Source organism: Pithys albifrons, chromosome Z, assembly GCF_047495875.1.
Source record: "Pithys albifrons albifrons isolate INPA30051 chromosome Z, PitAlb_v1, whole genome shotgun sequence".
In the NCBI taxonomy this organism is placed as follows: Eukaryota; Metazoa; Chordata; class Aves; order Passeriformes; family Thamnophilidae; genus Pithys; species Pithys albifrons.
The window spans coordinates 60,533,505-60,560,991 of NC_092497.1; the positions used below are offsets into that span (position 1 = coordinate 60,533,505).

At 38.5% G+C, this 27,487-nt stretch overlaps 1 protein-coding gene across 2 annotated transcripts in view; it reads left to right on the forward strand.

Annotated features, from left to right (window-relative positions):
* Positions 1-2,913: 2,913 nt before the first annotated feature.
* Positions 2,914-27,487, forward strand: part of CAMK4 (calcium/calmodulin dependent protein kinase IV) — a 156,227-nt gene continuing 131,653 nt past the window's right edge. Inside the window, exon 1 of one of the 2 annotated variants that reach the window (XM_071580090.1) lies at positions 2,914-3,242. In XM_071580090.1, coding sequence (XP_071436191.1) covers positions 3,058-3,242 — 185 coding nt within the window. In that variant the 5' untranslated portion in view covers positions 2,914-3,057. The remainder of the gene's footprint in view (positions 3,243-27,487) is intronic. The other variant, XM_071580092.1, reaches the window with a different exon arrangement.

A 27,487-nucleotide genomic window follows, 5' to 3' on the forward strand; every position in this document is an offset into this window, starting at 1 on the left:
TGGAATACATACTGGATTGTCCATGTACAGAGGGAACCTCTAGTACATGAAAGCTATTTTGAAAGAAATGTTCCTTAACGAGAACAGTTTGCTTCTTGTAAATAATACTACCTTTTAGGACAGAATTTGCTTGATCTTGAGTTTCTACACAAGATCTAGCTGCTAGAATTGCAGGAAAATTTCAGAAATCAAGTTTTAAAAGTTGTTATCCTGTACTCATTTTTTAATTTAACCCTGTAAAGTATGAACTGCTTATACCTAATGCAGTGAAGTCTATAAAAAAGGACAAGAGCATTCACAAAACAGGACTGCAGTAACCAGATGGGCAGAAAGATTACTGATTCCACACCTCCATCAAGACACTACATTAAATTCCTGCTTTGGGGACTAAATTTTTGGGTATAGGTGGTTGGGCATCTCTTGCATGTATGTTTTGTTCATTTAAACTGCTTCCTCCTTGAACTTATTTTGAGTTTGTAACGTGGATTTGTTAGCAGGCAAATGATGAGATTTGTAGTTCCATAATAAAATTACATACTTAGCATGCCACCAATACATAAATGAAGCTTTATTAGTGCCTTAGTTTCAGGTCCACTAATCATGATGCAAATCTTCACATAGATCTGAGTGGATTACTGTGCATTGGAAATGCTGCCTTTGGTTTCCTGGAGACTGAAAGGCATTTCTTTGCTGGTTAGATGCATTGTGCAACCTGAAGACTGGCTTTAATTCCATATGGACTTATTTGGATGTTGTTATTTTCATATTTAAAGGAAGTGGATATTCTGAAGAATAAGGTCCAGTGAGTTTTCAAGTAGTAGGCTGGCAGCATGGTGCAATTCAGCTCAGTTTAGCTCAGAGTTTTAAGGAAAGTAAAATGCCTTTCACCTAGGTAACCCAGTGGAAAAAAAAAAGAATTAAAAAATCGCTTGTGCTATGTCTTTTAGCAAGGAATGCCTAAAGACTCATGGTAACCATATCTAGATCATCTGAGATGCAAATCTGATTGCATGTACCTGGATAAACATAATCTTACTAAATATTCTTTACAAAATCCCACCACAACAGAAATATACCTGCCATTTGGCTTTAGAATATGTTAGACCCTTGACTAAACAAAAATATCAAGTGGAATACCACTGTCTTTAAGTGTGTAGATTTGCCATTTTGTGGGTGTCTTGATTTTCTTCATCAGTGACCATTTCTTCTTCCAGGAGTTGCTATCAACAAATATAAGAGGAAAAAACTGTCACCTATCAACCAAAGATTTATGAAGAAAAGTTCTGCATTGACCAGCAGAGACAGAGCAAGCTGAAGGGTTGGAAGTGCATATGAGCAACAGTGAAAAGGCTGTGTGCCTGCTGTGGGGATGCTGATCTTAGCCTTGTAACATTCAGTGCTCTGGGCACAAAACTCATCCCAAAGGAAGTTTTGAGTTTCTAACAAACTGGATTGGATGGAACTTTGTTGGCAAATCAGGACTTTGAGTTACTTTCTCCTGACTTTCAAATATGAATTTGAAAATGATAAAATCTCAAATGATGATGGGGATCTAAATTTTAATTTTACAATGGCAATAAGTAAACTCGAAAGGAAAGGGCTTTATCTGTCTCCTTTATCTCTTTTATCTTTTCCCACCCTTAACAAAAACCAGTTTAGCAGATATTTCTTCTATTATCTGGTTAAGCAGAGAGAAGCATTTTTTAAGGTCTTTGAGAAGTTAAAATGTTCAGAATTAAGATTAATTGCCCCATCTGGCTACAGTAAAGAAGTTTAAAAAAACCCCCAGTAAGAGACATATATGGAGGGAAACAAAATATCTTGGAAAACATTTGTACACCTGATTAGCACAATACTGAACAAGAGTCTGTGCTTTATTTGACCGAGAAATACCATGTTTAAAAACAGGATAATGAATTGTGGTTGAAAATTAGAGGACAATACTTCTGTCCCTTCTGCTGCAAAGGCTTGGACATGGTCCACTTTACCTCCTGCCTCTGCTGGCATGGCAGTATGAGTGGGTGAAACAGCATGGAGAGGATGTGAGTGGGATTGATCTGGCACACTATGCATGCGAGGCACACACAACTGCTGCTGTTTTATTTCACCACTACACCAACAGAGACGGCGCTTCTACAGACGCTTCTGGCTGAGGATTTTGCAGTCGGCGCTATAGCATGCATTAGTATAAATCAAATGCATTCCATGATCTGCAGATTTCATAACCTGTTAAAGAGTGGCATAGCAGCACAGCAATCTTATTTCTCTACGTCTTCTTTTAGTTCTCTGGTGGGAAGGAAAGCTATGCGGGGTGGTTTTTTGTTATTTTTTTAAAATATTTTTAGTCATGGTCGACCATTTGTCAGTCTCTTTCCCACCGCTGTTTGCCTTGTTCATTCCCTACCCACACACCCACCTCCCCAAATTCACGGCGAGATAGAATTCCCGAACTCCCGCCCGGGAGCTGCCGGAATGCTGCAGCATGGAGGGCCGCCTGGCCACGGGCTGCGCATCCCTCCCGGCCCCGCCGAGCTGGATAGGGATGCCATTTCTCCATCCCTGCGGTGGTCCCCGCGTCGAGCCGGGTCCGCCGCTCCAAGGGCTCTGGGAGCTCCCGGTGCCCGCTCGGCTGTGCCGGGGAACTGCAGGGCTCTCGCCGTCCCGGGGTGGTCCCGGGGGTCGCTCCCTGCGGGAAGAAATCAACCTCCCTAGGCTCGCAGGGGCGCGGAGGGGACGCGCAGGAGCCGGGGGCGGTGCGACCCCCGCCCGGGGCGGTCCCTGCCCCTCCCCGGCCCCGCCCCGCCGCCCCACCAGGCTGGGGAGCCGCGAGGAGGAAGGAGAGGAGAAGGGGAGAGAGAAGGAGTGAGGGAGAGAGGGAGGGAGAGAGGGAGGGAGAGAAGGAGGGAGGGGGGGAGGGAGAGAAGGAGGGAAATAAGTAAGGAAGGAGAGAAAGAGGGAGGGAGGTGAGGTGTTGTCGCCGCCGCCAGCCGCCGCCTTGCCGCTCTGCGCTCTGCAGCGGGTGCGGAGGAGGGGACAGCCCCCAGCAGGCGTCCCGGCATGCTGAAAGTCACCATGCCCTCCTCATCCTCATCCTCCTCGTCCTCCTCATCCTCCTCGTCTTCGTCCTCCTCCTCCTCCTCGGCCGTCGGCCGCCCCGGGTCCGCCGCACCCGACTACTGGATCGATGGCTCCAATAAGGACACCCTGGCTCACTACTTCGAGCTGGAGTCCGAGCTGGGACGGTGAGGCGGCGCCGGGCCGGGCTGGGGGGCTCGGGGGTGGCGGGGGTGGGTCTCGCTATGGCGAGAGCGGCAAAACTTTGGTTTGCGTGAGCGGCAGCGGAGGAGCGTGAGGGCTTTCGCGGCATTGTAGGCTTTCGAAGGAAAATTGAAGCCCTCTCCCCCCCCAACCCCCACCTCCTCCCTTCCTCCTGGAGCCAAGTCACGAAAATCCCCTGAAAGAGGGAGTGATTTTTAGGAGAAGGCATGGGTCTATCTCGGTGGACGCTGGCCCGAGCGAGTAGCGTTGCGTTAGTCAGGGTACCTGTGTGCGCTGGCAGGATGCAAGCCCCCGCACGGTGTCGGATGGAAGGGTGGCATCACTTGGGGAGCGCCGAAATATCACCTTATTCACGGCATCCCTTCATCCCAGACCTTCTCTCGTTCTATCGCCATTATCGGCACCGTTAAACCCTTCGCTGACAAAACTCCCACCCGAGACAGGAGTCCCCGAATAGGCCTCTGCAAGCAGAGCCGAGCCTTTGGAGCGCAGTGTAGAAGAGTGAGCTGATACATCTTCATTCATTAATTTTGCACTACTGCCCCGATGATGCTCCTGACAAGCAACTTGAAGGTCCCAAGTCTTCAGTTTTGGGGTTTTATTGTTGTGTTGATTTTTTTTTAACTGAAGTCTGGTGTAAAATGCTGTATCTAATGTGCAGTTTTGGCTCTCTTAGTACAGTTGTTGGTTCATGTTGAATTTCTGGATAGAAAATAATATTTAAAAAGGGAAAATCACAGCTTTTGTTTTAAGGGTTCACAGTATCTGATTTAAATCTCTGTCAGTAGGTAGAAAATAGCAATTGTTAATTTTGCCAGAGGTAGAGTATTAAAATCCTGAATGATTGTGGGAAATTTGCAGATAATAACATGATTGTCTTGGTACAATATTTTTTCAGAAAAGGCATGTAATGAAAGTTAGTGTTACAAAGCACACCTGTGCTTGCTGTACTGTATCTGATAGGGACAGAAGAGGTGGTCGGAATAAAATATAGTATCAATCTTGGCTTGCTGACCAGGTCTTAAGCATCTGCTGCTACCTTTTTGCCACTATTACTACTATTCCCATCCAGATTTAAATAGGTGTAGTTTTATGTATGCTTACTATGCTTTCCACATTTATACTAGACTTCACAGTACACCTATGCAGAAACAATAAAATGTAAAACAGGAAATGTAAACCCAGCACTCAGTTTCATGCGCAGAATTCACACACATGCACACACACACACACAAAAAAAAAAAAGGGTGAAGCTGAATGAAGCTGAATTACAGCAGTTGATACCAACTCTGCCACCTGGGTTACTAATGTTTGGTGTGGTCTGTCTAGAATCCTCTCACTATATGTGCTAGTGACTGTGGGCTTTGTTTGAAAGTAATCTGTATTGGTGATACATGCTGGATTTATTGCATAGCTTGGGAAGAGCCTTTAAAATGTGGACTCTTCGGTCTGAGGAAGGAAGAATTAACGCTTGTAAAAGTCTTACAGTAAAGCTGAGGTGCAGTGGGGTTTTACACCTTGCAAGGTAAAACAGATTCTGAAACACTAACAAAAGATTTGAACATGGAAGATAACCACACCCAACCAGTGCAGAGATGCGAGCCACTGGGTTTGCACTGCTGCTGGATAGAACTAGGAAATAAGATTAAAACAAAAGTGGAAAGAATACAGGAGATCACAACCTTCTCAATCAAAGATCAAGAGATGGAGAATGGAGGGAGAAGAACTTGGAGGGGTACAGGCTCTGAGGGAAAATTGCTCTCATGGGTATGGCAGTGAGTTCTCAGTCCTTATGTCCCAAGGGTGACTTTGAGATCTTTTCAGAAATGGAATCCAGTGTGCAGATGGTCATCTCAGTCGTCCTCTGATAGGTGTATCTTGGCAATTCTATAAGGGAGATTCTTGTTTCCTAAGTCTAATATAAAAATGTGTTGTGTCTTCTCAGTAACCCTGTCTCCAACCTTTTAGTTTTGGAGATGAATTTGCTTGTGCCTACAAGAAAATAATCCTTGCGTAGGTTAGTGGTGGTGAAAGTATATCAAGTGAGGCTGAAAAACATGCGTATGTGGCCCCTTTAGATGCAGTAAATAAAAAAAACTATACCAAAACAAGCAACAGGAAACACTGTCCTTACAGTATCTTTAACAAATACAGGGATTAAAAGATGTCTTTTGTCACACTGCAAAGGCCTGCATTTGGACACCTGTGGCCAAGTATGGGAATTTGCCTTTGGAAGGAGTACCCTTTCTGCAACGTATGTCTGGCAGATCCCTAAACCATTGTATTCAATATTTCATGCTTGCATGACCAGCTAAGGAGTTGTGGAAGAAGAGGAGGAATATCTTGCTAGGAAAAATAATAAATGTCTGAACACTAGGAGTAAACAATTGCCTTTAAACAATGGAGTTCCACAGGAATCAGTTTAAATGTCTGTGCTGCTCAATATGCTCATATGTAAAGGGGTTGAACAGTGATACTTGCTGGTCTTTGTAAATTGCCAAGGGTTTTAAGGATGGTATTACCTGTGAAGAATTGCAGAAAGACCTTATTGGACTGTTTGGGCATTTAAGTGGTGGATGAAATTCAGTTCAGATAAATAAAATGGTTGTAGAGGAGAAACCATTTAGTTATTTTCTCTCTCTGGTAAATCCTATTGTGACGTTAAACCAGAGATATCTGAAGATACGTGTGGCATGGATGGAACAACTGGTCAGAGGTGCATCTTTGCTAGTTTTATTTTTTTAATGCAAACTCTGCAGGATGTCTGACAAAAAAATGGGTTATTAAGCAAAAAAGTGACAGGAGGGAAGGGCATGTCAGCACAGTGTGTCATTGTGCTGGATATTACGGATGATAAAATCTTACATGGACTTAATGGGCAACTGGGCAAGTTACATGCAAGAAATCCACTGAGACTGATTAAACATGAAGATACTACTGAACTCTTAAATTGTTGAGTGTTATAAGGGTATTCTCTGATAGTGTTGACAGGGGTTTTCTCTGTTCTTTCATTGTTGAGGCATCTGTGTTTGGCCACTCTTAGAGACAGAACTCTGGGTTAGACAGGCTTTTATTCTGATAGGTTCTATTAATGCCTGGCTAGTTCACCTTCCTTCTAGTCTCTTTCTTACAAGGGTTTTTTGTGTATAACTGGAGTTCAAAATGCTGTAAAAGATGAAATTTTGGGGTTTGTTTTACAAAAAATCTTTGTTTTACAGATTGCATCATTGATTAAGAAGTTTGGAATTTTGTTCTTAGTGTATTTAATCTAAAAACTTAATTTACACTCTCGCTTGGAAAAAGATTTTGAAAACTTTGTATTCTAAGCTTGTATTTTCTTCAAAAACTAAACCCTTTGGTTAGCCTTAGGCTACCCATGCTCTATCTTTTGGTACAGACATTCTGAATTTGGAATTAGTCTATAAACTGTATTTGAGTGAAGGGGAAATTTAATAATGATCTCTATGATACCCAACAATACTGAAAATAAAGGAATTTCTCTTTGTTGTGATTTTAGGTATGGAATTTTACTTAGCATGCACCTCTTTGCCTAACTAACTGCGTAACTATGTGAGTTGAAACCGTCTAATGTTGCTATTGTAGGCGTATTGCAGATCTAGAAAATGGACAGATGCAGATGAAAGTATTTCCAATCAAATCTTTAGGGCCCTCATTCAATTTCAGGGGGTAAACTAACAATAGTTAAAAAGAAACCCAAACAAAAATCCAACAGATAAAAGTTACAGGCATCCTTCTTCTTTTAAGAATGATAAATCTTCCAAGGTTACCTTTTCCTGCATGGGCAGTGTTTCAGCTGTGTGATCCTGGTTGAAGACCTCAAACTGAAAGGTGCTCAGTACTTAGCAACTTACCTTGAATTGACAGTGTGAGCTGAATCATAGGTGGTTTGTGTCCTTGAGTTTTTAGCACAGAGAGAGCTTAATCCAATGTGTGGTTTGAACTCAAGATTTCAGTGAGCAGAATGACATCTTACTCTATTTATGAAAGCTGTCATCCTAGTGTCTACTTTTGTAATGGCAGTAGTATATGAAATCTGCTAACTTTCTTGTTAGCTGCTTTAAGCTAACAAAGCTAAAACTTGTTGGTTTAGCTGATAAAAGCATTATTTTATAGAAATGGATTGGGGTTGCAGTTGATGCTTTGAAGTTCAAGCAGTTTTTGCTTTGAAAGCAAGCCAATTATTTTTCCCTCCAATCCTTCATTAAAAAAAAAGGTTCCTTTTTCTGTTCCTCTCAAGAGTAATTTGTTTTACAGACTGTTTGCCATGTTTATTTTGAAAATCACTTGCTCATATTGCTTTGGAGTGCATTTAAAGTAGGTCTGTCTCTTCTTCAATAACACTTTTGATTACTTGTTTGTGACTTTTTGCACTGGACCTGAGGACTTTCCAAAGTGATGCAGGCATTCAACCAACAGCACATGATGCTTAACTGGCTGAGATCAGGATGAGAATAATCTTTGAGCAGAAATGGCCTGTGTGAATTTTCCTGTTCTCCAGGTCACATTTTGCCAGAACTGTAACTTTCCTGTTACCCTCACACCTTCAGGTAAGCAGCAAGCATTTTCATTCAGGCAATCTCTGCCGAAAGTGAAGGTTGTTGAAGCGATGTGTCTAAGGGCTCATTTGGGAATGTTGTGATGGGTGTGTTGGACCTTGCTTTGAAGTGGGAAAACAGGAGATAGTGAGGGCATGGTATCCTTTTGGAGCTGGCAAAAGTGACAAGTAGATGTGGAAAATGGTGTCTTTCATGCGCGGCACCATCTGGAATAGACTATTGAAAATTTTCACTTCATTTTCATCCTGAAGGCATTCTGACCACCTCATCTTTCCCCCAGAAAAATGAACTAAGCATTTGACTGCAGACTCTTCTGTGGTGAACCTATGACTTTCTCCTTTTGTTGAAGCAGAGCTGTTGTGGAAAAGACAGTTCAATGCTAAATTGCCCAGAACAAGGGTGTCACATTTTAGTTAAGCAAGGCACTACTCAAAGAGAGGGGGAAGTCAGCCCCTATCAAAATGCATGTTGGACTACAGAGAATCATAAATGATAATTAATAACAGGCAGCTACTGTTTCCTGTAGCTCTATAGCTTCTTAACATGGTGTTCTGGATGAAATTCCTCACTTTGGTACCAGAAACCAGAACTTGCAGTGAATAACCCAGGTTTTGACAACTAAAGTTCTTTACTCAGTGCAGTAAGAGATTTTTTTTTTTTAATTTTTTTTTTTTTTTTTCAGTTTTGTCAGGTCCAGTTCAATGACTGGTTGACTTAAAAAGCTGTGTTGAAAAAGCAAGAAAATAAAATTTACCAATCTGTAAATAAAAACCATTTGAGAGTAGACATGCCATTCCAGTTGAGACTCTCTAATCATGGAGAGGAAATGGGCTTTTAGGATAGATTTTTTTGAACCTTACCTTGGGAGATTTTTATTGACACTGTTGTCCAAGTGCTTAGGCACTAAGTTACCTGTATAAACATTATATCTCTCTACATGTTTATTAGACAGAAAAAAATAAAGATTTTTTGAGTATTTGATGGCACAGCTGACGTTCCATTCTTGTTTTTAAATGAGTTTTAAAGACAGTAATAAAAACCTGTTTACAGTTGGAACTTGTGGAATAAAGCATTATATTCCTGTAGCCCTGAGTTTTGCATCGAACTGCAAACTCGATGCCTGCTTCACTAGGTCTCAGAAAACAGATGGTAAAATGTGTAGTGGCTTATAGGTATTTCTGATTCCTGTTAATACCTTAAATACAGCATTTTTACCATCATGATGCAAAACATATTTGTTGATTCAGTCAACCATGGACAAAGTGTTTAGGTGTCAGTTCTTGTGGACAGTCATGTCAGAGAAGGCAACACTGTTATAACACCTTCTTTCAGGCACATGTTAATACTTGTTACTGTGGAAGAAACTGCCCTGATACATCTGTAAATAAACAGGTCACTTGTTTTCTAGTACAAACAGTAGTAGCAGCGTAGCTCCACCCCAAGCTCTGTGTGCAGCTCTGTGTGTCTCAGTACAAGTAGAACATCAGGCTATTAGAGTGTGTCCAGAGAAGGGCAGCCAAGATGGGGAAAGATCTCAAGGGCCAGACCTACAAGGAGCAGCTGAGGTCACTGGGTTCATTCAGCTTGGACAAGTCTGGGGTGACCCTGTTGTGGTCTACAGCTTCCTCAGAGGGAGCAGTGTCTGTAGTAGTGCTCCTCCTGTCTGTGGTGACCAGTGACAGCACTGGAGGAAAGGGAATGTAGCTGTGTCAGGGAAAGTTCAGACTGGACATTAAAAGAAGGTTCTCCACAGAGGGTGGCTGGTCACTGAACAGGCTCCCCACAGCACCAAGGCTGTCAAAGTTCAAAGAGCATCTGGACTTATATGATTTAGCATTAGGCAGCCCTGCAAAGAGTAGGGAGTTAGACTCTATGATCCTTATGAGTCCCTTACAATTTGAGATTCTATGATCTAAATCATAATATTTTTAATATAAAAATAGTTTGAAACAAACTTTTCTTCTTCTAAATATGAACCTAACTAAACTACTGATAATGGCATATATTTGCACGTTTCAAATTACAGATGCACTGAAATTTTATTTATAATGCTCCCTTCCTATTTTTAAAAGGCAGCTTGTGGATTTATCTACACTGAAAATTTCATTTGGATCAGGAGTGGCTTCTCTGAATCAAATGCCCCAGTCATCCACTCTTTGTGTGCTTTGCCTTGCATTGGCGGTTGTTCTTGGAGCACACAGAGCAGACTGAATGTAACTGAACCAGAAGATGCTGTTCCAGGAGCACTTGGTCCACTGTAACCTTTTGTGAACTGTCAGTTCACAGGACCAGATCAGGACTCATCTCATGCAAAACCCCCAGAAAGTTTGTGTGTTGGTACCAGCACACTGCTACTGTCTGTAACACTGCAGTGCTCTTACTGCACTGAACCACTTGCTAGTGCTTTCCTGGTTTATGTGTCCTAGAGCTACTGTATTTAATGTTACTGTAGTTATTCTGCAAGTTGATTAATATGATGCTTTCGATATGCATTCAATAGAATGCACAGATCAATGTCTGTCAGCTCAAGTTTTAATTAACTCAGAAGTCAAAAGGAGTATATATTATATGAATAAAAAATCAGAACTTAGAGTGACTCAGTGACAGAGTAGTTAGTCATTGCAGAGTATTGCATTCCTTCTGTACTCTTTCTAGTTTGTATATTCAATGAATTGTCAACAAATAGAGCCATTACCTTCTTTTTGGTAAAGGGGGTGCTGGAGCAGTTTTGGATATCTGGAATGAATAGATGATCATTCTGTGTAATCTTAACAGCTTTCTCATACTTAAAAAAAGAGCTACTAATATTTAAAATTATATTAGAAAATAATTATTTCTTTATTTTCAAATTCTAGGGTTTTTGTTTGTTTGTTTTCTGTCAGCCACTATGCAGTTATTTCATTGTGTTTGATAAAATATTTTTAAATTTAAAAAATTAAATTTCTAATGGAGAAAATGAATAGTTCTTGAAGTGTTCTTAAGAATGCTGAAAAATTTTTTACACAGATTGGTTTTAGGAGTGGAAAGAAATGCTGTAATTTTTGGTAAGAGAATTGTCAGACTTGAAAAACATTGCAATATTCTGCAAGAGGTTAGATGTAATAAAGTCATTCTTTTAGCATGCTACAGAGAGAATAATAGAATATCTTGAGTTGGAAGGGACCCACAAGGCTCATCAAAAATTGAGTAAGTATTTTGAAGTGCAGTTGAAAGGATTTCACGGAGTGTGATTGTGTGATAAGCCTGTCTGATTCCGGGTGAAGGGCAGATAAGTTTACTGCAGTCCAGTGAGAAGCATTATGTGCTCATTTCACTGTTTCTTTTGGTGCGTGTCTAAGTGTGCATACTATTGCGTAATGGATTGTGATGGTAACAATTTCAGAATTCTACCAGTAGCAGATATTTAAATGCTTGCTCATATAGTAAACAGCCACATTTAAACAGACCACCAGTGATGGTGGTCAGTGTAAAAATACTCAGCAGTTTTCTGTATCACGTACCCCACCTATGAAAGTTCAAGTACTTGCTAGAACGGGCTAACTATCCTCTTCAGTCACTCAGATCAAAGAAGTTTTATCTTCCTGAATATTGTCTGATAGGTTCAATCAGAAAATAGGTTCAATTCAGAGAACAAGAGGAGAGACAATACTTGGTATGAACCACTGAATTCAGTGGTTGGAATTGGATGCTAATTCTGACACAAGTGATCACCTGAAAGCAACATAATGCTGTAGATTATAAGCTGGACACCTGTAATGTACGTGGTTATCTGTGCCAGAATTCAAGAATCATAAAAGAAGGAAATGGGGACCCCATGTAAAAAAAAATCCTAATTATAAACCAAGCTACTGTTTGACAGTTTGCTATCTATTTATCATGGTGTTCTGTGGGGGCATAAGGTAAAAGCAAGTCCAAGATTCGTAGCACACAGCCTCAGAAACAAAATATTAAATTTTATGCCCTTCAACAAATGTTTAGTCTGTGTTCTGTGCATACCTCATTGTGAGCGTCCATATGCCACAGAGAAGATGCCAGAAGTGCAGCTTTGGCTCAGAACTGATGTCATCTCCACAATCCTTTTCGCCAAGCCCTCCTCACTAGAAATATGTGATGCATCTCTCATCTGGCTTGTCTCCAGGCATTGTGAAAAATACAAACAAACCACCCTTGTTTAGATTTAAGAAATTGTTACCATTCTACAATAGGGTCATGTGATCATACTTTTCTCACCTTCTCTGCAATAATTTTTTCTTCTTGCAAATATTCATATTTTCTTCTCGATTCAAATGATTGTGAACACACCAATATATTTTACTGATTTTCAGTCTTTGGATCTTTAAAGCATATCCATGTCTGCCAGGTTCACAGATTTTGGATACTGATATGCATCTTAAAATACTCAGTTGAGTGTGGTTTTATTAATGAAGATGACCTTGATTGCTCCGCAAACTTTAGCAGAACTGAATACGGCATGAACAAAAATGTTCACAAATGTCTTGTTTTTATCTATTTTCTATTGAGGCAGCACAGCATCATGTGACTGAGAGGGTCAGTCAATCAGATCAGTTGCCACAAGTTGTGAATTGCTTGTTGACATTTGCTCATTTATTAAAAAACTCAGATGTTGACATCAGTGGGTAAGAAATTTACATAAGGAATTTGGGATTAGCTCAGAAATGAAATGCAGGAATTCCAATTTAATCTAAATTAATTACTTTCAATCAACAACTTTGCAGTCATGAATGAATGGGGATAAAAAAGTGTGTGAGATGTTAATGAATATCCTTGAAACAAGAAATCTGGTATTATCTTGAAGTATTTTTGAAATAATATTCATATTAATTTTTTTTTAAATAGTCCTTGTTTACAGAGGCATCCTGACAGTGTCAAAGGCTGTGGTATGTAATTTTATTTTGTGTTTAGCTGAAAAAAAAAAAAAAAGAGCGCTGTCTTGAAAGAATTGGTGTTTTGCATCCTTTTGTGGAGGGTTGACCATAAATTGTGCATCTGTTATGTTCTCTGATGATTAATTGTTTGAATTTTATTCAGACTCGAAGATGTACCTCTTTCAGATTCTCTTTATATACAAGATGCTGTTTGCTGGTTTCTGATTTCTTAGGTGTTCTGCACCAGCCTGTGTTGTGGACCAATTAGAATATTTTTAGAATATGTTTTGGACCAGAAAAAAAAGAAATTCTTTTGACACACATTGATGTGTGTGTGTGTGTATGTCTCTCTATAGATATGTCTGTCTGTCTATATCTATCTATCTATCTATCTATCTATCTATCTATCTATCTATCGATCTATCTCTGTTTTTTTAGTCTATTGATATGTTTTCTGGTTTAATGGATCACAGTTCTGATCAGGTGTATAGTACTTTATAGTTTATTTTCGTGATGGAGAACACATGCTTATCAGCTTCCCGTGCTGTGCATTAATGATTTGTTAAAACTGAGCACAAAAGATGATGAGAACTCTGACATCATTGTCATAATCTAAGTTCAGAGGGCTGTACATGAATGTTTTTACCCGCCTGCTTCTTGGATACTCCCTGCCCTGTCTTATGCTGCAGGAGCAGTGAGTGATCCATCTATGTTCTCTTCAAACCCTCTTGATTCTCTGTCTGACAGGCTCCGTAAAATTAAACAGAGAAGGGCTGAAAAGCTGACTCTGTAATGGGAAGAAACTTTATGGTGTAGTTACTGATGATCACTTAGGAAATGACTAATGATTTTGTGTAATGACTTTAGGCTCCAGGTGATCAGATGAAGAAACATAATAAAAGTGGTTTTTTCTTCTCCCCCACGCTCTTCCTTTTTTTACCCCCAGGATTCTTAGCAATCTTTTCAAGGGAAGCTGCAAATGATTGTGCAGCAAAACTGTTCATTGTGTTCTGGTCTGTTAACTCACTGGCAGAGGATTAACTTGAGTTGAAAGAAGAAGGCAAGTTCTAGTCTTAAAAATATTACTAGAGCAGCAAGTAATGGGTAATAGTTAAAATCAGTAACTGATGAATGCTAAGTAGGATCAGAAGTCAGTTCCAGAGGGGGTCACTGTGTAATGGAAAATGGAAGAGACCTTAAAATTCACTAGCATGTTTTTTAACTGAGTGAAAAAAGCAGTTTTATTCATTAATATAAAAAGTTGTTCACATGGTTAGTATGATTGGTAGTAGCATAAAGAGAATAATCTTTCATTTTCTGAGAATCATTAATTTCAAATGAGAAAAAAAAAACCCAAACCACCTTCTACTCGCTCAACAGTATCTTTTTGACCATCTGAATATTCAGCTTCTCTAGCTAAAGTACATGACCTCATGTTAATGCGCAGTGATTTCAGGTGGTTTAATATATACTAGTCTATTTTTATTGTTCTTGCCACATTTATGTATTGAAGAAAAAATAAAGCAAAATATTTTAACATCTTTGCATTCTTTTCCTGCATGACTTTAGAAAAGATGAAATGTCATTTGTGATGGAAGAATCACAGTAGATGTATTTCCCTTGGAAATGACTGTCTAAATTAGAGCTGGTGAAATTTATTTGTTGCATAAATAGACCTGCAAATCTTACTTTTTTCTCCTGTCAGTCCTTACTCTGTGAACTGGTTGTTTTTGCTATTTGTGAGGTAACAGAATAAATACATAGCAGTCAGCCTGTTTCAATAGTTTGCCATGGGTCTTATGAACAATGTGTCTTAACTTTATTGAATACCTAGTAATACCATTTTATTGTGGTTTTTCTCTAGTCACAGCTGAAATAGAATAATGATGATTAGCAAGACGTGTTTGTCGCCAACATGGCATGTGGCCATTAGAAGACCATATTTAATTCTTCAGAGTCATGCTTGTTAAAATTTGTTTTATCCTTATATTTTTAGCTGACTTAGTTGTCAGATTTGAGAAACCCCAGAATTTTCATCCTGTGATAAATATTTTGGCATTTGTCTTTGTTTTGAGTTATAATGAGTAATTGAAGTGCTGGCAAAATGTGGGTAAGGGATGGTTTCACAGCATGGAGTTTTTCAACAGTTTTGAATTAAAATTTACAACTCCTTTCACATTTTATATTTTTTGTTAATTAAAGACATTCTTGACTCAACCAGATTGCAAGAATTAAGTATGTTAATCTCTTGTATCATGGTGTCTTAAGAGAGTTTTCAGTCAGGTCCCTCTTTTAACTGTTTTCACCTTCTGTCTTTGACTCCTGCTTGGACTGTGTTTTATGTGTTACACTGAAAGTGGTGCAGCTTTCATGTAATTTATTTCCCTACTGGAACATAGGAAGTTTGCAGAAGTTGTCTTTGTCTATTGCCTCCAGTTATAAAACTCTCAGACTTTTCTAATAAGAACAATAAACATTATTGAATGGAACACAATCACATTTGCCTTTTTCACAGCTGCTGTCTTGGTAGTTTGTAGCTGTCTGGTTGGTTGCTGCCCAAACTGTATGTTTTCCACTTTCCTTCTCTGTTTGCAATTGATGAAATTTTGTAGCAGAACTCCTGTTATTTGTCTGTAATGCATGACTATGCAGTTAATGCAGCTTAATTTTATCCCTTTTCTCTTGCTCCTGTTCTCCAGGTAGTAAGTACAGGCTTTTTCTCTCTGATATTATAGCTCCTTGCTCTACTGCCAATACCTCCACAGCTTTATCATCTGCAAACTGAACCAGCATACTCCAAAGTTTATGCCAAAGCCAATAATAAAAATATTAAATGAGATACATAGCAAGCCAAAGGAATATTGCTCAAACATGCATGTCAGAAAAAAAAAAAACAAACCAAAAAGAGTGAAGTAATGTGCAGTGTGTTTCTGGTGAGCTTTTGGTGAAAGTTAGTTTGCATGATCAAATTTTCTTCAGAGGGAAAAAAATCCATAAAAGCAAGTGGCTAATAAAAATTTTCCCTTCTTTGCCATTATCCCACTCAAATTGAAACTAAAAAAAAAATCAAAATTGTTGCAGTATTGCCCATAGCAGGGATGAATCTCTTCCTTTATGTTGTTTTGATAACTCCTTGCTCCTTTGGCTAAGGGCATTCAGGGCTCTTATCTTTTTTTTCTCCCAGCTCCAAGTGCTTTCTGTAGAATGCACTCTCAATCAGCTTTATGCAAAGCAGAAGAAATAATCTCCACTGTATTTAATGGGTACAATTTCAGAATCTGCAAAATTGATCATTCAACACCTGTCTCTTTTCTATGAGGGCCAAATAATGTAATTGGTGTGCTTGTCAGAAAGCTAACAGAAATCTTGATGTTTCAGTATGAGCAAGGGATTAGTTTCAGTATGCAGATAGGCATCTTCCTCCTCCTGTTTTTGGAATGGGGATTAAGTGTGTATAAATGTACTGATTCCTGAATGTAGAAGGATTCAGCTCCAGTAAATCTGTCAAACAAGAAAGAAAACCAGCATGTTTTTGCAAGGCACTTGAAAATTTCATGGGTCTGTGAGTTATGGGGCTTGATTTGTCTTCATTTTCCATCTGTCCCACATAATAGTTGCAATTGTGAAAAGTGACTCAACAGTGACATAAAAGGCTTGCCCCTCATATGTATTAGGCAAAATCCCTTTTAAACTTATTTGTAAATATTGCATCTGAAAATATACTGTAAAATATACTGTAGAGGAACTGGGTTTCTTTACTCCCAACAGATGGTGCTGGGAAAAGGTTATGGTAGTTCTCCAGCAGAGAACCACACCTGTGAGCTAGAATAATTCACTTATATTTGAGGAATACATGCAAAGGAGGAGAAAAGTACTTTGACCATAATTACAACAAAAATTGTAATTTAGAGGAAAGTATATAAGCATCTGTAGTTCTGTAACAGCCTTTTAAATGTCAGCAAGACAGACAAGAAATGTGCCTAAAACTGGTATGTGATAATTTTGTGAAAGAGTCTGTATGGCATGGTTGTCCATGTTACCAGGAGCTGTCTGGATGACTCAGGAGGGTTCTTCCCAGTTATCTTTAGAATAACTCATTGATTACCAATATCCTCTTGTTGGTAACACTAAGTTCAGTATTGTTCTGTTGACATCACAAAAGGATAAGCCAAATTCTTCTAGTCCCATTCTTATCTCAAATTGAGATCAAATTCTCTTTGGAGGCTGATGTGCTCTCCTACATCCTTAATGCCTACCTAGTGGAAAATGTACCTAAATGCAGCTGTTGCTCTTGAAGATGAGCAGGTAACACACTGTCTGTGCGTGTTACTGTGTTTAAATAAAACTTAAATGTGCCTTTCAGTGAGAATAAATTCTGGTGGTAGCATAGATACCTTTTTCTTTCTGATTATGAAGACATCTTGTTTAGAAACATTGTTTTCAGAACTTTCAGCCATTTCAGAATCTACAGACTAATGCGTACACAAATCTTTGCAATACAGTTTAAAATGAACTGGTCATCCTAAATTATTTGAGTCTTTATAGTGTAAGAATGGTGGTGCTGGGTCAGATCAGTGGACTGCTTGGGCCAATGTCCAAACTCCAGCTCTAGTGAGAATCACATACCTGGAAAGGAGTGTAAAAATACCTGTCCTTAGACATGTGCCTAGAGCAGTCCCTCAGCCTTCAGAAATTTGAAGCTAAATCTGAACCTTCATGGTTCATATCAGAACAGTAAATTTGCATGCAGTGCTTCAGATGTGACACGGAAACACAGAATGAATGAAGCTGGCAGGGACCTCTTCAGATCATCTAGTCCAACCTCCCTGCTTAAGAACCATCAGTTAGAGAGGGTTTCCCAGCAGTGTGTCCAACAGTGTTCTGAGTATTTGGTGATAAATTAGATGGAGATGCTCCCATAACGTGTTTATACGTGGGACAATGCTTAAACATAACAGGTGTTGGATTTTGAGTTGCCTTATTTTTATTATTTTTAACTGGTCACAGACTTGATGATTTGCGTAACTTCTATCTAGATTTCAAGATTTCCTTGATTGTTTTAGTAGGCCAAAAATAGTCTTTTTAATATGTGAAACTAGGATTGTGTTCAATATTAATGATTTTATATTTTTTCACATGAAATTTTATCTGCTATTTAATACTTCATCACTGATCTCAGTAGAGTCTTCTTGCAGTTGGGCAGAAATTTAATACTGTGAACAATTTTTATTATAAAAAATCCCAACCAACTAATGTCACCTCTTTTTTTATCTCAGCTCTTGTACTGGCTTGGGTAGCAGACACCAGCTCTGGACTATTAGATTCATTGATGACCTCAAGGCACTGTGTAAACTAAACTGTTATTCCTTTTAACATTTTTTTAACCATCTGCTAATTGATTGTTTCCTTCTATGGCTTCCTCAAGAAACTGTTTTGAGGGACTTTGTCAAGTAACTTTTGGAAATCCAAGTAGACTAATCAATCAAATCTATTCAAATCACTGCTGAATATTTCAAAGAAGTTCTATGGGTTTTGAGATGTGGCTTCCCTCTACAGAAGCCACATTAATTCTTTCTCAGGCTATTGCACATATCCATATATCTACTTAGAGTTATAAAATACTTCAATGTAGAGGAAAAGTACAGTCCTCCAGTTCTCTCTGAAAACTGTTTTTAAAAATTTTTGTCACATTTGTTTTGGTCCAGTCTAAAAAGACTAAGTAAGTGCTGTACAAGAGCTTACTTAATTTGATCTATTTCATCCGTGATTTGGGTCTTAGCCAGTACCAATAATGTGCTAATGGTCATATTTGTTTTTTACATAATGTCTTCTACCTCTTCTCTCATTTTTGTGAGATTTGAAGATCATTTTTTCCCCATTTGTCTTCTGAGTAAAGAAAGATTCTAGCATTGGAAAACCGTCACTTTTTCAACATCCGATATATCACAGGCTGTTCAGTAGACAGAAAATCTTTACAGAATTAAAATTTTAGAGTCATGGTGCAGCCACTGCTGGCTGTATTTTGGCCATTCTGTGCTGCAGAATGATGAAAGAGGTTCCCTTCAACACAGAATTTCTGTCATTTAGTGGAAAACAGGTAAGAGTTTACACTCCTGCCCTTTGAGGCAAACAACTGTTAATAGTAGATGTGAGGGAAGAGTGAATCAGAAGCTGCTGTTCATCATTGCATTTCATCGAGCACCTTCATTTTACTATATGTTAACCCAGTTTGGGTAAGTTAAAGGTCTTCACCTATTTTTAATGTTTTTGTGCCTGTCCACATGGTGTTAGCTCCTTTAAGTGCAGCTAAGAAGAAATGTACCTGACTAAAGATAAGCTAAAATTTTGTGAAATTTTTCTACATCCCCATGCAGTGACTACTCAGTTCCTTTATTATTCTGATAACTGTGCAAGGGATAGACCATTTTGAAAACTGAGGAGTAGAAGTTGGTTTCCTGCCCAATATGCAGATTGAGAAAATTTGTTTGCTGTTATAGTTTTTAATATAGAAATGGTGAATCAAATTACTGATATCAGTGCTTCTGGAAATTATTTATGTAACAAATTGTTTGTATAACTTGTAAGAGAAGTACATATGGCTGAATGGCTGGAAAAAATATTGTCATTATTGGACAGTGAAATTCATGCCCAGATTCCTGCCATTTGGTCTGACAAAGCTATGTAAGGGCCTTTCAGTATCTGCTAATCAGTAATTTTCATGATAGCTCCTTGGCTTGTTAACCCCTTCTGTCAGTTTCCATTGTTTCAGCTTTCAACTGTGACCTGACATTGCAGTATCAGTTTTGTTGCAGAAAAACTGCTTGGAGGTAAAATCTCAGCGTTGTCTCTGAAACAGTAAGAGTTGAAGTTGTGAACCTGCACCTGCCTTAAATCCATGTGTGTGCACACATGCTGGTGCAGGCAGGGATCTCTCAGAGGGATGAGAAGGCAACTGGCAAGTTGAATTATAAGTACTTAGAAGTCTAATGTAAAACTTAATTTTATTTGGAAGAGTTTGTCCCAGCTTGTATCAGTGATGGAGAACATGGCATTCTGAATTTAGGTAAAAAGTCTCTTGAAAGTGTTGAAAGTTGTCAGTCACAATGGTGCTTGAGGTGCAATAGAGATGGTAAAGTGAGCATTTTAAGTTTTGCACGGATAGAGTTATGGAATTAGGATGGAAAAGAATCTTAAGATCATATATTCCAACAATAAACCTAATGTTGCCACACTGACCCCAAACCATGTCCTCAAGCACCACATCTCAATGTCTTTGGAGCAGCAGATTGACCATTTTCCCTTGGTTTTTGGAGCATCACTCTGCTTGCTATGTCTGTCTTCCAGTTCAAGGGTCTGGGTACCCCAAGGCAACTCATGTGGTGTGGTGCAAGTGCTTGACAGTAGGCAGTGAGCACAGGAGATGTTCAGCCTTCTTCTGTGCCTAGTCAGGTGAAGGATTCTGTTGAGTCCCAGAGCAGTCCCTCAGGGACTTTGTGTACTTCCCCATACTAGAGGTGCTCCACAGATCAGAAATTTCTGAGATCCTGTCCTCCTTTCCCACCTAGTACAGACACGCTCAGAAGAGATGCATGGGATTGAATCAGCCCTTTCTTTCATGCCTGTGTTTTGGTGACTCCACATCTCTTCTCAGAAGGTCAAACTTCTGCCAACAGCTGCTGTCCATTAATGCTAGTAAATGTCCAGTAGTAGCTATAGGTTGCATGACAATTTCTCATCTTTCTCCAGCTAGACTTTCTCTTTGTGCATCTTCTTGGGGTCACCTTTCTCATAACAGCATAAAAATCCTCCTTTCTTTCCCAGTTGCCACACTGCTTCCATAAGCAGTGCAAAGATGAGAACCTTTGTGAGAATATTCTTCCTTACTTTTAAGTTTTTCAAAGAAAATGCAGAAAAGACTGTTATCCCTGATTTTGCCTTTTTTATAACCTTGATTTGTGTTAGAGCTTTCTGCTTCTGAGTAATAATACATTTTAATCTGGTCCCTCAGTCATTCAGAAATAAACACTTTCATTGACTCCAAAAAGAAGAGTTATTAATCTAAAATGAACTGACCACAGAAACTTTAAAAGGAGACTAGAAAATGAAATGAGCATTATGTTGCTCAGAAATTGCTTGTTTATTGTAGAGTGTCAGACTTTATGGAGGGCTCTGCCTTGACCTGGGAGTCATGTCAAAGTTTTTTCCTGCCATGTTGAGATAGTGGCATTCAAACTCCAATGGAAAGTATATGTTTTAAGTGCATCTTTCTTTCATAAAATTTAAATGTTCCAGACTCTATACCAAAGCTGTTGAAAGTATCTTGAAAGACTAACATGAAGTATGAAAATTATTAGTTGGTCATGGAGATTTTGCATCCAGGTTTCTTAGGACTGACCTCTGACAGGATTGAGATGACTAATGTGATGGTTGTTTACTGCTTTTATACCCCTACACCCCTCCCCACCCTCAAGTATGTGCTGAATCTGCCACTGGAAATGATATTTTCTGACTTTGAAGTTTAAAAAGTTGTAGATAAGCCCGTGTTCTTTCATTCCCATCTTCAGGTTAGGCTGCCATCATGATCATTATGAAACCAAGTTAGTTTGTTCTACTACAAGAACATCTAACATAAACCCTGTTTGGTTTTTTGTGTTTTTTTTTTTTGTTGGTTGGTTGGTTTTGTTTGGTGTTTTTTGTTTGTTTGTTTGTTTTTTAAATTGCCAAAGGGCATCTTTTACAGATCTTTTACACTTTTTTTTGGTTGTTGTTAGTATTTAAGAATTTTTTGGCCATATTACCATGTGCCAAGCTTGGTACACAGCAAAAATAATGTAAAATATGATTTCACATAACAAACTTTCCTAAAATTTCCTAAAGTTCAGTTTGAAAAAATGTCTTTGGCCTGTTTTTTTGTATTTCACTGACTGATAGTGAGAAAGTAATTGTTAACTTGAAAGCTGTCTTCATTCAAATGATTGCTCGGGTAGGTGGAGTTCTTAAATGCAGATGCTTAACTGGAAGTCAGAGTACTTGTAAAGCAGACTTTGCGCATCTGCCTGCTACTCTACTGTAAATTCTTTGCTCACCACTTCCTCAGGGAAGAACTTTGTTGTACCATCTGTGTGTTTAAATGGGTGATGATTCTTCCTGTGCATTGGTTCATCATTCTCTTCCTCCTACTTAGCAGATTTCTTGTAGGAGAATGGTGTTTCTTTCTGCTACTCACCATATGAGTTATTTGGGAAGCCCAAATACTGATAATTCTGAAAACTAATTGGAGACCTGGCAGGCACCCTTGGTGTTTAGATGTGCAGGTGAAGATGCACAACAAGGCTACTGGTGATATTTTTTAGGAAGACAAAATGCACATGAACTGCTGTGAAGCTCCCTTTGGCATAGAAAGATGGAGATGTATCACCTTCCTGTAGCCTCTGAACAGAACTGAGGTTTTTCCTGTTAACTTGCCACCACAGTAATTCCTTTCTCAAGTGAAATTAAAGCTGTCATCAATGTGCCCATTTGAGCTGTATTTACACTCAGAGATACAAAGCTGTAGGATGAGGCCAACCAAGAAATTATTCTTTGTTTGTTTTTCAAAATGTCTTTTTTTACACACTTGAATTTTAGAGTGTATATGGAATATGCTATGGATTTATTTATTCCAAGTAACTTAATTGGATAAGGATAAGTAATTTCTCAGTCTTCATGCTCATTTCTACAAACAAAAGTCTATTATTGTGAAAGTATCTTTCTGCACATCTCTAAGGGCAGTTTCCTTCCATTTCAAATATTTTGGGGAAGGAACATTCAGAAAACAGTAGCACATCAGAAACATAGGCACATATAGAATGAATGCACACACACAAACCCCCATACACATACTTACTCCTTTTACTGTTTTTCCATTAATTTTTAAAAATGAGTGAGTTTTCAGAGTCTTATCAGAGAATATTTTTAATCCCTTTTGCAAAATGTATTCATTTTAGTTGTGATTGGATATTAAAATCTACAGGTTATTTTATTTGTTTGTTTATTTTGTTGTGTTTTTATACAGATACTTATAACTGCTCTGTACAATCTCTACAGTTGCAAAAGTACACAACAACCTGTGAGAAGGAGTAGGACAAATCACTGCCTTAACTTGCACTAAGGATGATTTAGAAGATCTATTGGTCAATTCCCTAGTGCTTGCTTTTCTTCCCATGCATCCTATTTGCCTTTATTGCTGATCTCCTCTGTCTGTTCCCGTCAGTGAGGGGCTCGGGAACCCCAATGACTGAGGAATCAAGGGCCCAAGCAGAAAGTGTTTCTGCCTCTTTCCAGGTGTGCTTTCTGTGTCTCTGCAACAGTGCTGGCCCCAGCACGCAGCCAGCACTCATAACCCAAGGAGAACTGATTCATTTCTCTTCTACTCTGAACCTCATCCTGGATGACGGTGTGCCCCACCTCTTGGGAGTGATTTGGCTCGAAATGAGAATATACTATGGGAAGTGTTATATATACTCATTGCAAACCCAAAGACCTGTTATTATTATCATCATCATTGTAATTATCATTATTACTATTATTACTATTATTGCTGCCACTATTAGTAGCAGTAGTATTTATTTATTTATTCATTTAAATTATTATTTTTATTATTGCATATCCTGAAAATCACTTGTGAGTTTCAATAATTTTAATTTTCACTGAGACTGCAGTAGTTGCAGAATCAGTAATGTCGAGGATGAAAGGTTCCTCTGCTCTACTTAATAAGCTTCATGAGGTGACTTTTAATTAAAAGTTAGTCAATGGAGTGTTTCTGTGGTGGTGTGATGTTTTCCATAGCCTAGCACAGAGAGATGCTGTTACTGCCTCTGCCAGAACTGGTCTGTGTGTCTAATGACTGCAGATGCCCAAGTGCTTCATATACACGCATGCATTAAGAGACATATATCAACTTCTTGTGTATGTAACATCTGCTTAGTTTTTATAACAAGTAATTGCATTGATTAGCTAAGGCTGGAACTTTTACAAGGCCCTAGAGTAAATATGGGGACTTAAAAGTGGTAAAAATCCTAGTACAGTTATTTGTACGCTGACAAAAAAGCGGTAGCTTCAGATAAAATAATGGAGGCCAAGTCAATCGTGCTGAAGGATAAAAATTATTTTTGTGGTAATTACATTGGCTTGAATATTTCCTTTTGAGTGAACCTGCAGCTTGTATGTTCTCTGGTAAAATATTGCAAGTCAGGTACATCTGAGGCAGTTCATGCTATCGTACTCCTATGGCTGAAGGACCTAATTAATTTGGTATTTAATTGGTTAATTGGTTAATTCTCCCTGATGTACCGCAGGCCCATCAGATTGTATTTTCATCCTCAGGGTAGCTTGCAGAGTGATATTTGAGACAGTGTTCATGCAGGTTTTGTATCAAAACCTGCAAGATCTTTGTAAGTGGTTCTGAAATGTGTAGTGTATTTCTCCCTGCTGGTTTTGATGCTGTTGTTTGAATTCCGTCCCAGTAACTGAGCTTCATTGTTGCAAGTATTTCCAGATATTTTCATGTGGTACTTGCTTTGTATGATTGCTGTCTCTAAGGTGGTGTTTGCATGTACTCAGATCTTTATGACATTGTTCCTTAGCTCTTGAGCAGTCATTTTCTAGGACTTGCTAATGTCTGTTTATAGATACTTGTGAACAAAGTAATAAACTATGTCATCAGACATGCATACAGGTCTGTTTGAAGGCACGTTTTTTCAGAAGAAAAAGCCTTTGGATTTCATGAGATGGTAGTCATGACTGACTGAAGGTGTGCTGTCTTGCTGTGACTCCTGTGGCTTACCAATTTACTTTTACAAAAGCTTGAACTGCAACCACAGCTAAACTCTGTTCCTTAAAAACAAAAATACCTGCGTTTAGCTTTTCAGTTGTGTATAACCCTAGGGAGGAAAGACTTTCTTTTAACCTTGTATTTAAGTCTTTAATATCCTCTTCAGAATGAATTTCTGACACCAGCAGATTTCTTTGGTACCCTTACCAAATGCTTACTTGGAAAGCAGCAAAATGCACATTTCTCTATGTCTGAAAGACTAAAAAAATCCCGTTTCTAAAGAATGGCAAATGATGGAGGGCACTTCAGAGTGCCAAGACCAGCTCAAGGTGCAGTAGCATACAGCATTAAGTTCCTTTGTACTAGTAGTAGTTTTCAGGAAACTTTGTCAAAACAAAGGTAAATTTGTATGTATATTTATATGAAATAACAGAGAAAGTGTAAAGTGGCCTCCAAATTTGCCAGGATTCACCTCTGTGTTGAAGGTACCAGGGGAATGTAGAAAGGCTTGATTGTATGAATTACCTCCACCTGGAGAAAAAAAATTCTTCACTTAGGAAGGTATCCACATATTTTAAGTTAGCTGGAGTGGGATCTTCCTGACTAGTTCTTTACTTTGACCAGGTCAGCTTTAGTTCTTATGTGCTCTTATTTGTATGTTCTCAGATTTGTAGTGTCTGTGTTAAAAAACTATGTATTTTTATCCTGTTAAAGCAATTAATGTCCATTAATGGCCTCTTACGGTAACTCATGAAAACACTGAGCAACATCAAACAGAGGAGCAGATGTGGGACTGGCAACACATTCCTCCATTTGAACAAAATGTAACTATTTCTAACTCTCAAATAACTTTTTAATGATTATTTGAATGTGTTTACCCAGCATTTCACTAACTGTTTTCTCCTAGACTGGCTCCTTGTGTTGTTTCTGAGGAGGCTGACTGAGAAAATGTTGTAAACTGTATGAAGGTGAAAGTGTGTGGCATCTGCTGCCTCCACTAATAATGAGGCCTGCTACAGGGCTGAAAAAAGTTTTGTTTGATAATGAATTGCTCTTGATAAATGAGAGGTTGTGGAAGAGAGGGATTGAACTTGTGCCTTGTAGAGACTTTATGACTGAGTTTTTTGTCCCTCTGGACCAAATATCTGGAAAACACTGCTTTTGGTTTTTCTCATAATTCTCTCTTGCCTTTGATTCTTACTGTTTTGCCCTGGTTTTTCAGCTGTAGCCTCTGCAAGCCTTTGTTTTCTTTGGCAAACTGTGGGAGCACAAAATGTGGGAAGATTGGTTGGGAAATCTTCCGCCCCTTGGAAACATGTTCAGTAATATGACCAATTTGACTTTTGCTGTGTTTGTGCCTTTGTTGTTTTGATTGGATCTTTCTGTTCTGCTTTTTCCTCATTGTGGTTGAGGAAAAATCCAATTTGCTACGTTGATCTTTTATTGTGCTTGCCCATCCCTGAGCTGCATTGGAATATTTTGCACTGCTGCTCTTAGCTGGTTTTTACTAAACTTTACTTTACTAAATGCTGTTGCCATTAACTTGCCTGTTGTTCATCCAGGTTTCTGGTTCTGAGTTTGACTTCAATACAAGGAATCCAATGTTGAGCTGGCTGTCTATTACAGCCTGTATCCTATGACTATATAATTGTTTTCTGGTGATTTTTCAAAACTATATTCAGCACTGAACAAGTGTAGGCTGTAGACAAATTGCTCCATTTTTTTCTATGTTGTTTTCCTTTTTTATTTCCTCTTTTATTGTGTTTATTTCTCTTCCTTGAAGCCATATGCTTAACCTCTTTGGTATAGCATTCATATCAGATACATTGCATATAACAATATTTAATTCATGCATGCATACACAGAAGTCAGAGTTTTTATACTGAATGATATGAGACATCATTCATATTTATTATTCTCAAGTGACAGTAAGGAACAGAAACAAAGCCATTCCCATGTAACTTTAAAAAGACTTTTATTTAGTGATTTGCCAATCAGTACTTTTTCTTTAAATCTGGATTGTTTATAAATTGGCCCTCTATACAGCAGAACTATCTACTGCAAATAGAGAAAATATTAACTAATAAGATTAATTTTTTCATTCGTCGTTACGTTGGATTACGGTGTCTAGTGAAGGGTTACTTTAATTTTTTTTATTCAGACAGGAAAAATTGATACTTTTTGGACATATCTGTTCATAAATGGCACAGTATACCATTCACAATGTACCATGGAGATTTCCCCAGTTTCTGAGCAGTCTATTAGTAATTATGACAATATCTTGTATACCCACACTCATTCATACGAGCTTTCCAAATAGATTGAGGGAACTGAAGGAAATTTAGATTATATAGCAACTATATTTAAACATAGGAAAGTCAAACACATTGTCATTATCTTTTTTTGTGAGCATTCTGTCAGTTTTGTTCAATCTTAAATGCCTTTTATTTCTTTTCCACAAGATACTGGGTGCAGTTATACTCCTGTGAAAAGTGAGATGCACAGAGGTAATATGTTTCTTTGTGATTGTTAAGAAAGTAATTCCTTGAGTAGTATAGACTTAATATTTCCACTTTACAGGGAAGAATTCTAGGTCCTGTGAGATGTCACAAATTCTTAGTAATGCATAACGAGTTGTGCGTGTTTCATCTGGGATAGGCAAAAGCCCAAGACCGAAATGGTACTAGTATCTACATCTGATAGCAAGAAAATGCTTTGGAAGAAAACCAAAAAAACTGTAAAGTCTGAATAGTCATAGTTACAAAATTTTTTTCTTTTTACCATATGCCTCTGCATACAACATTTTTGGATCCTTATAAAACTGACAGTGCTTTGGTGTGTACTTCTGACCTTTCTAAAAAATTATTTAACTTCTCATTTATCTGGCTCACAATCTGTCTACTTCAAGATTTGGAAGTCTTTTTTAAGGGAGC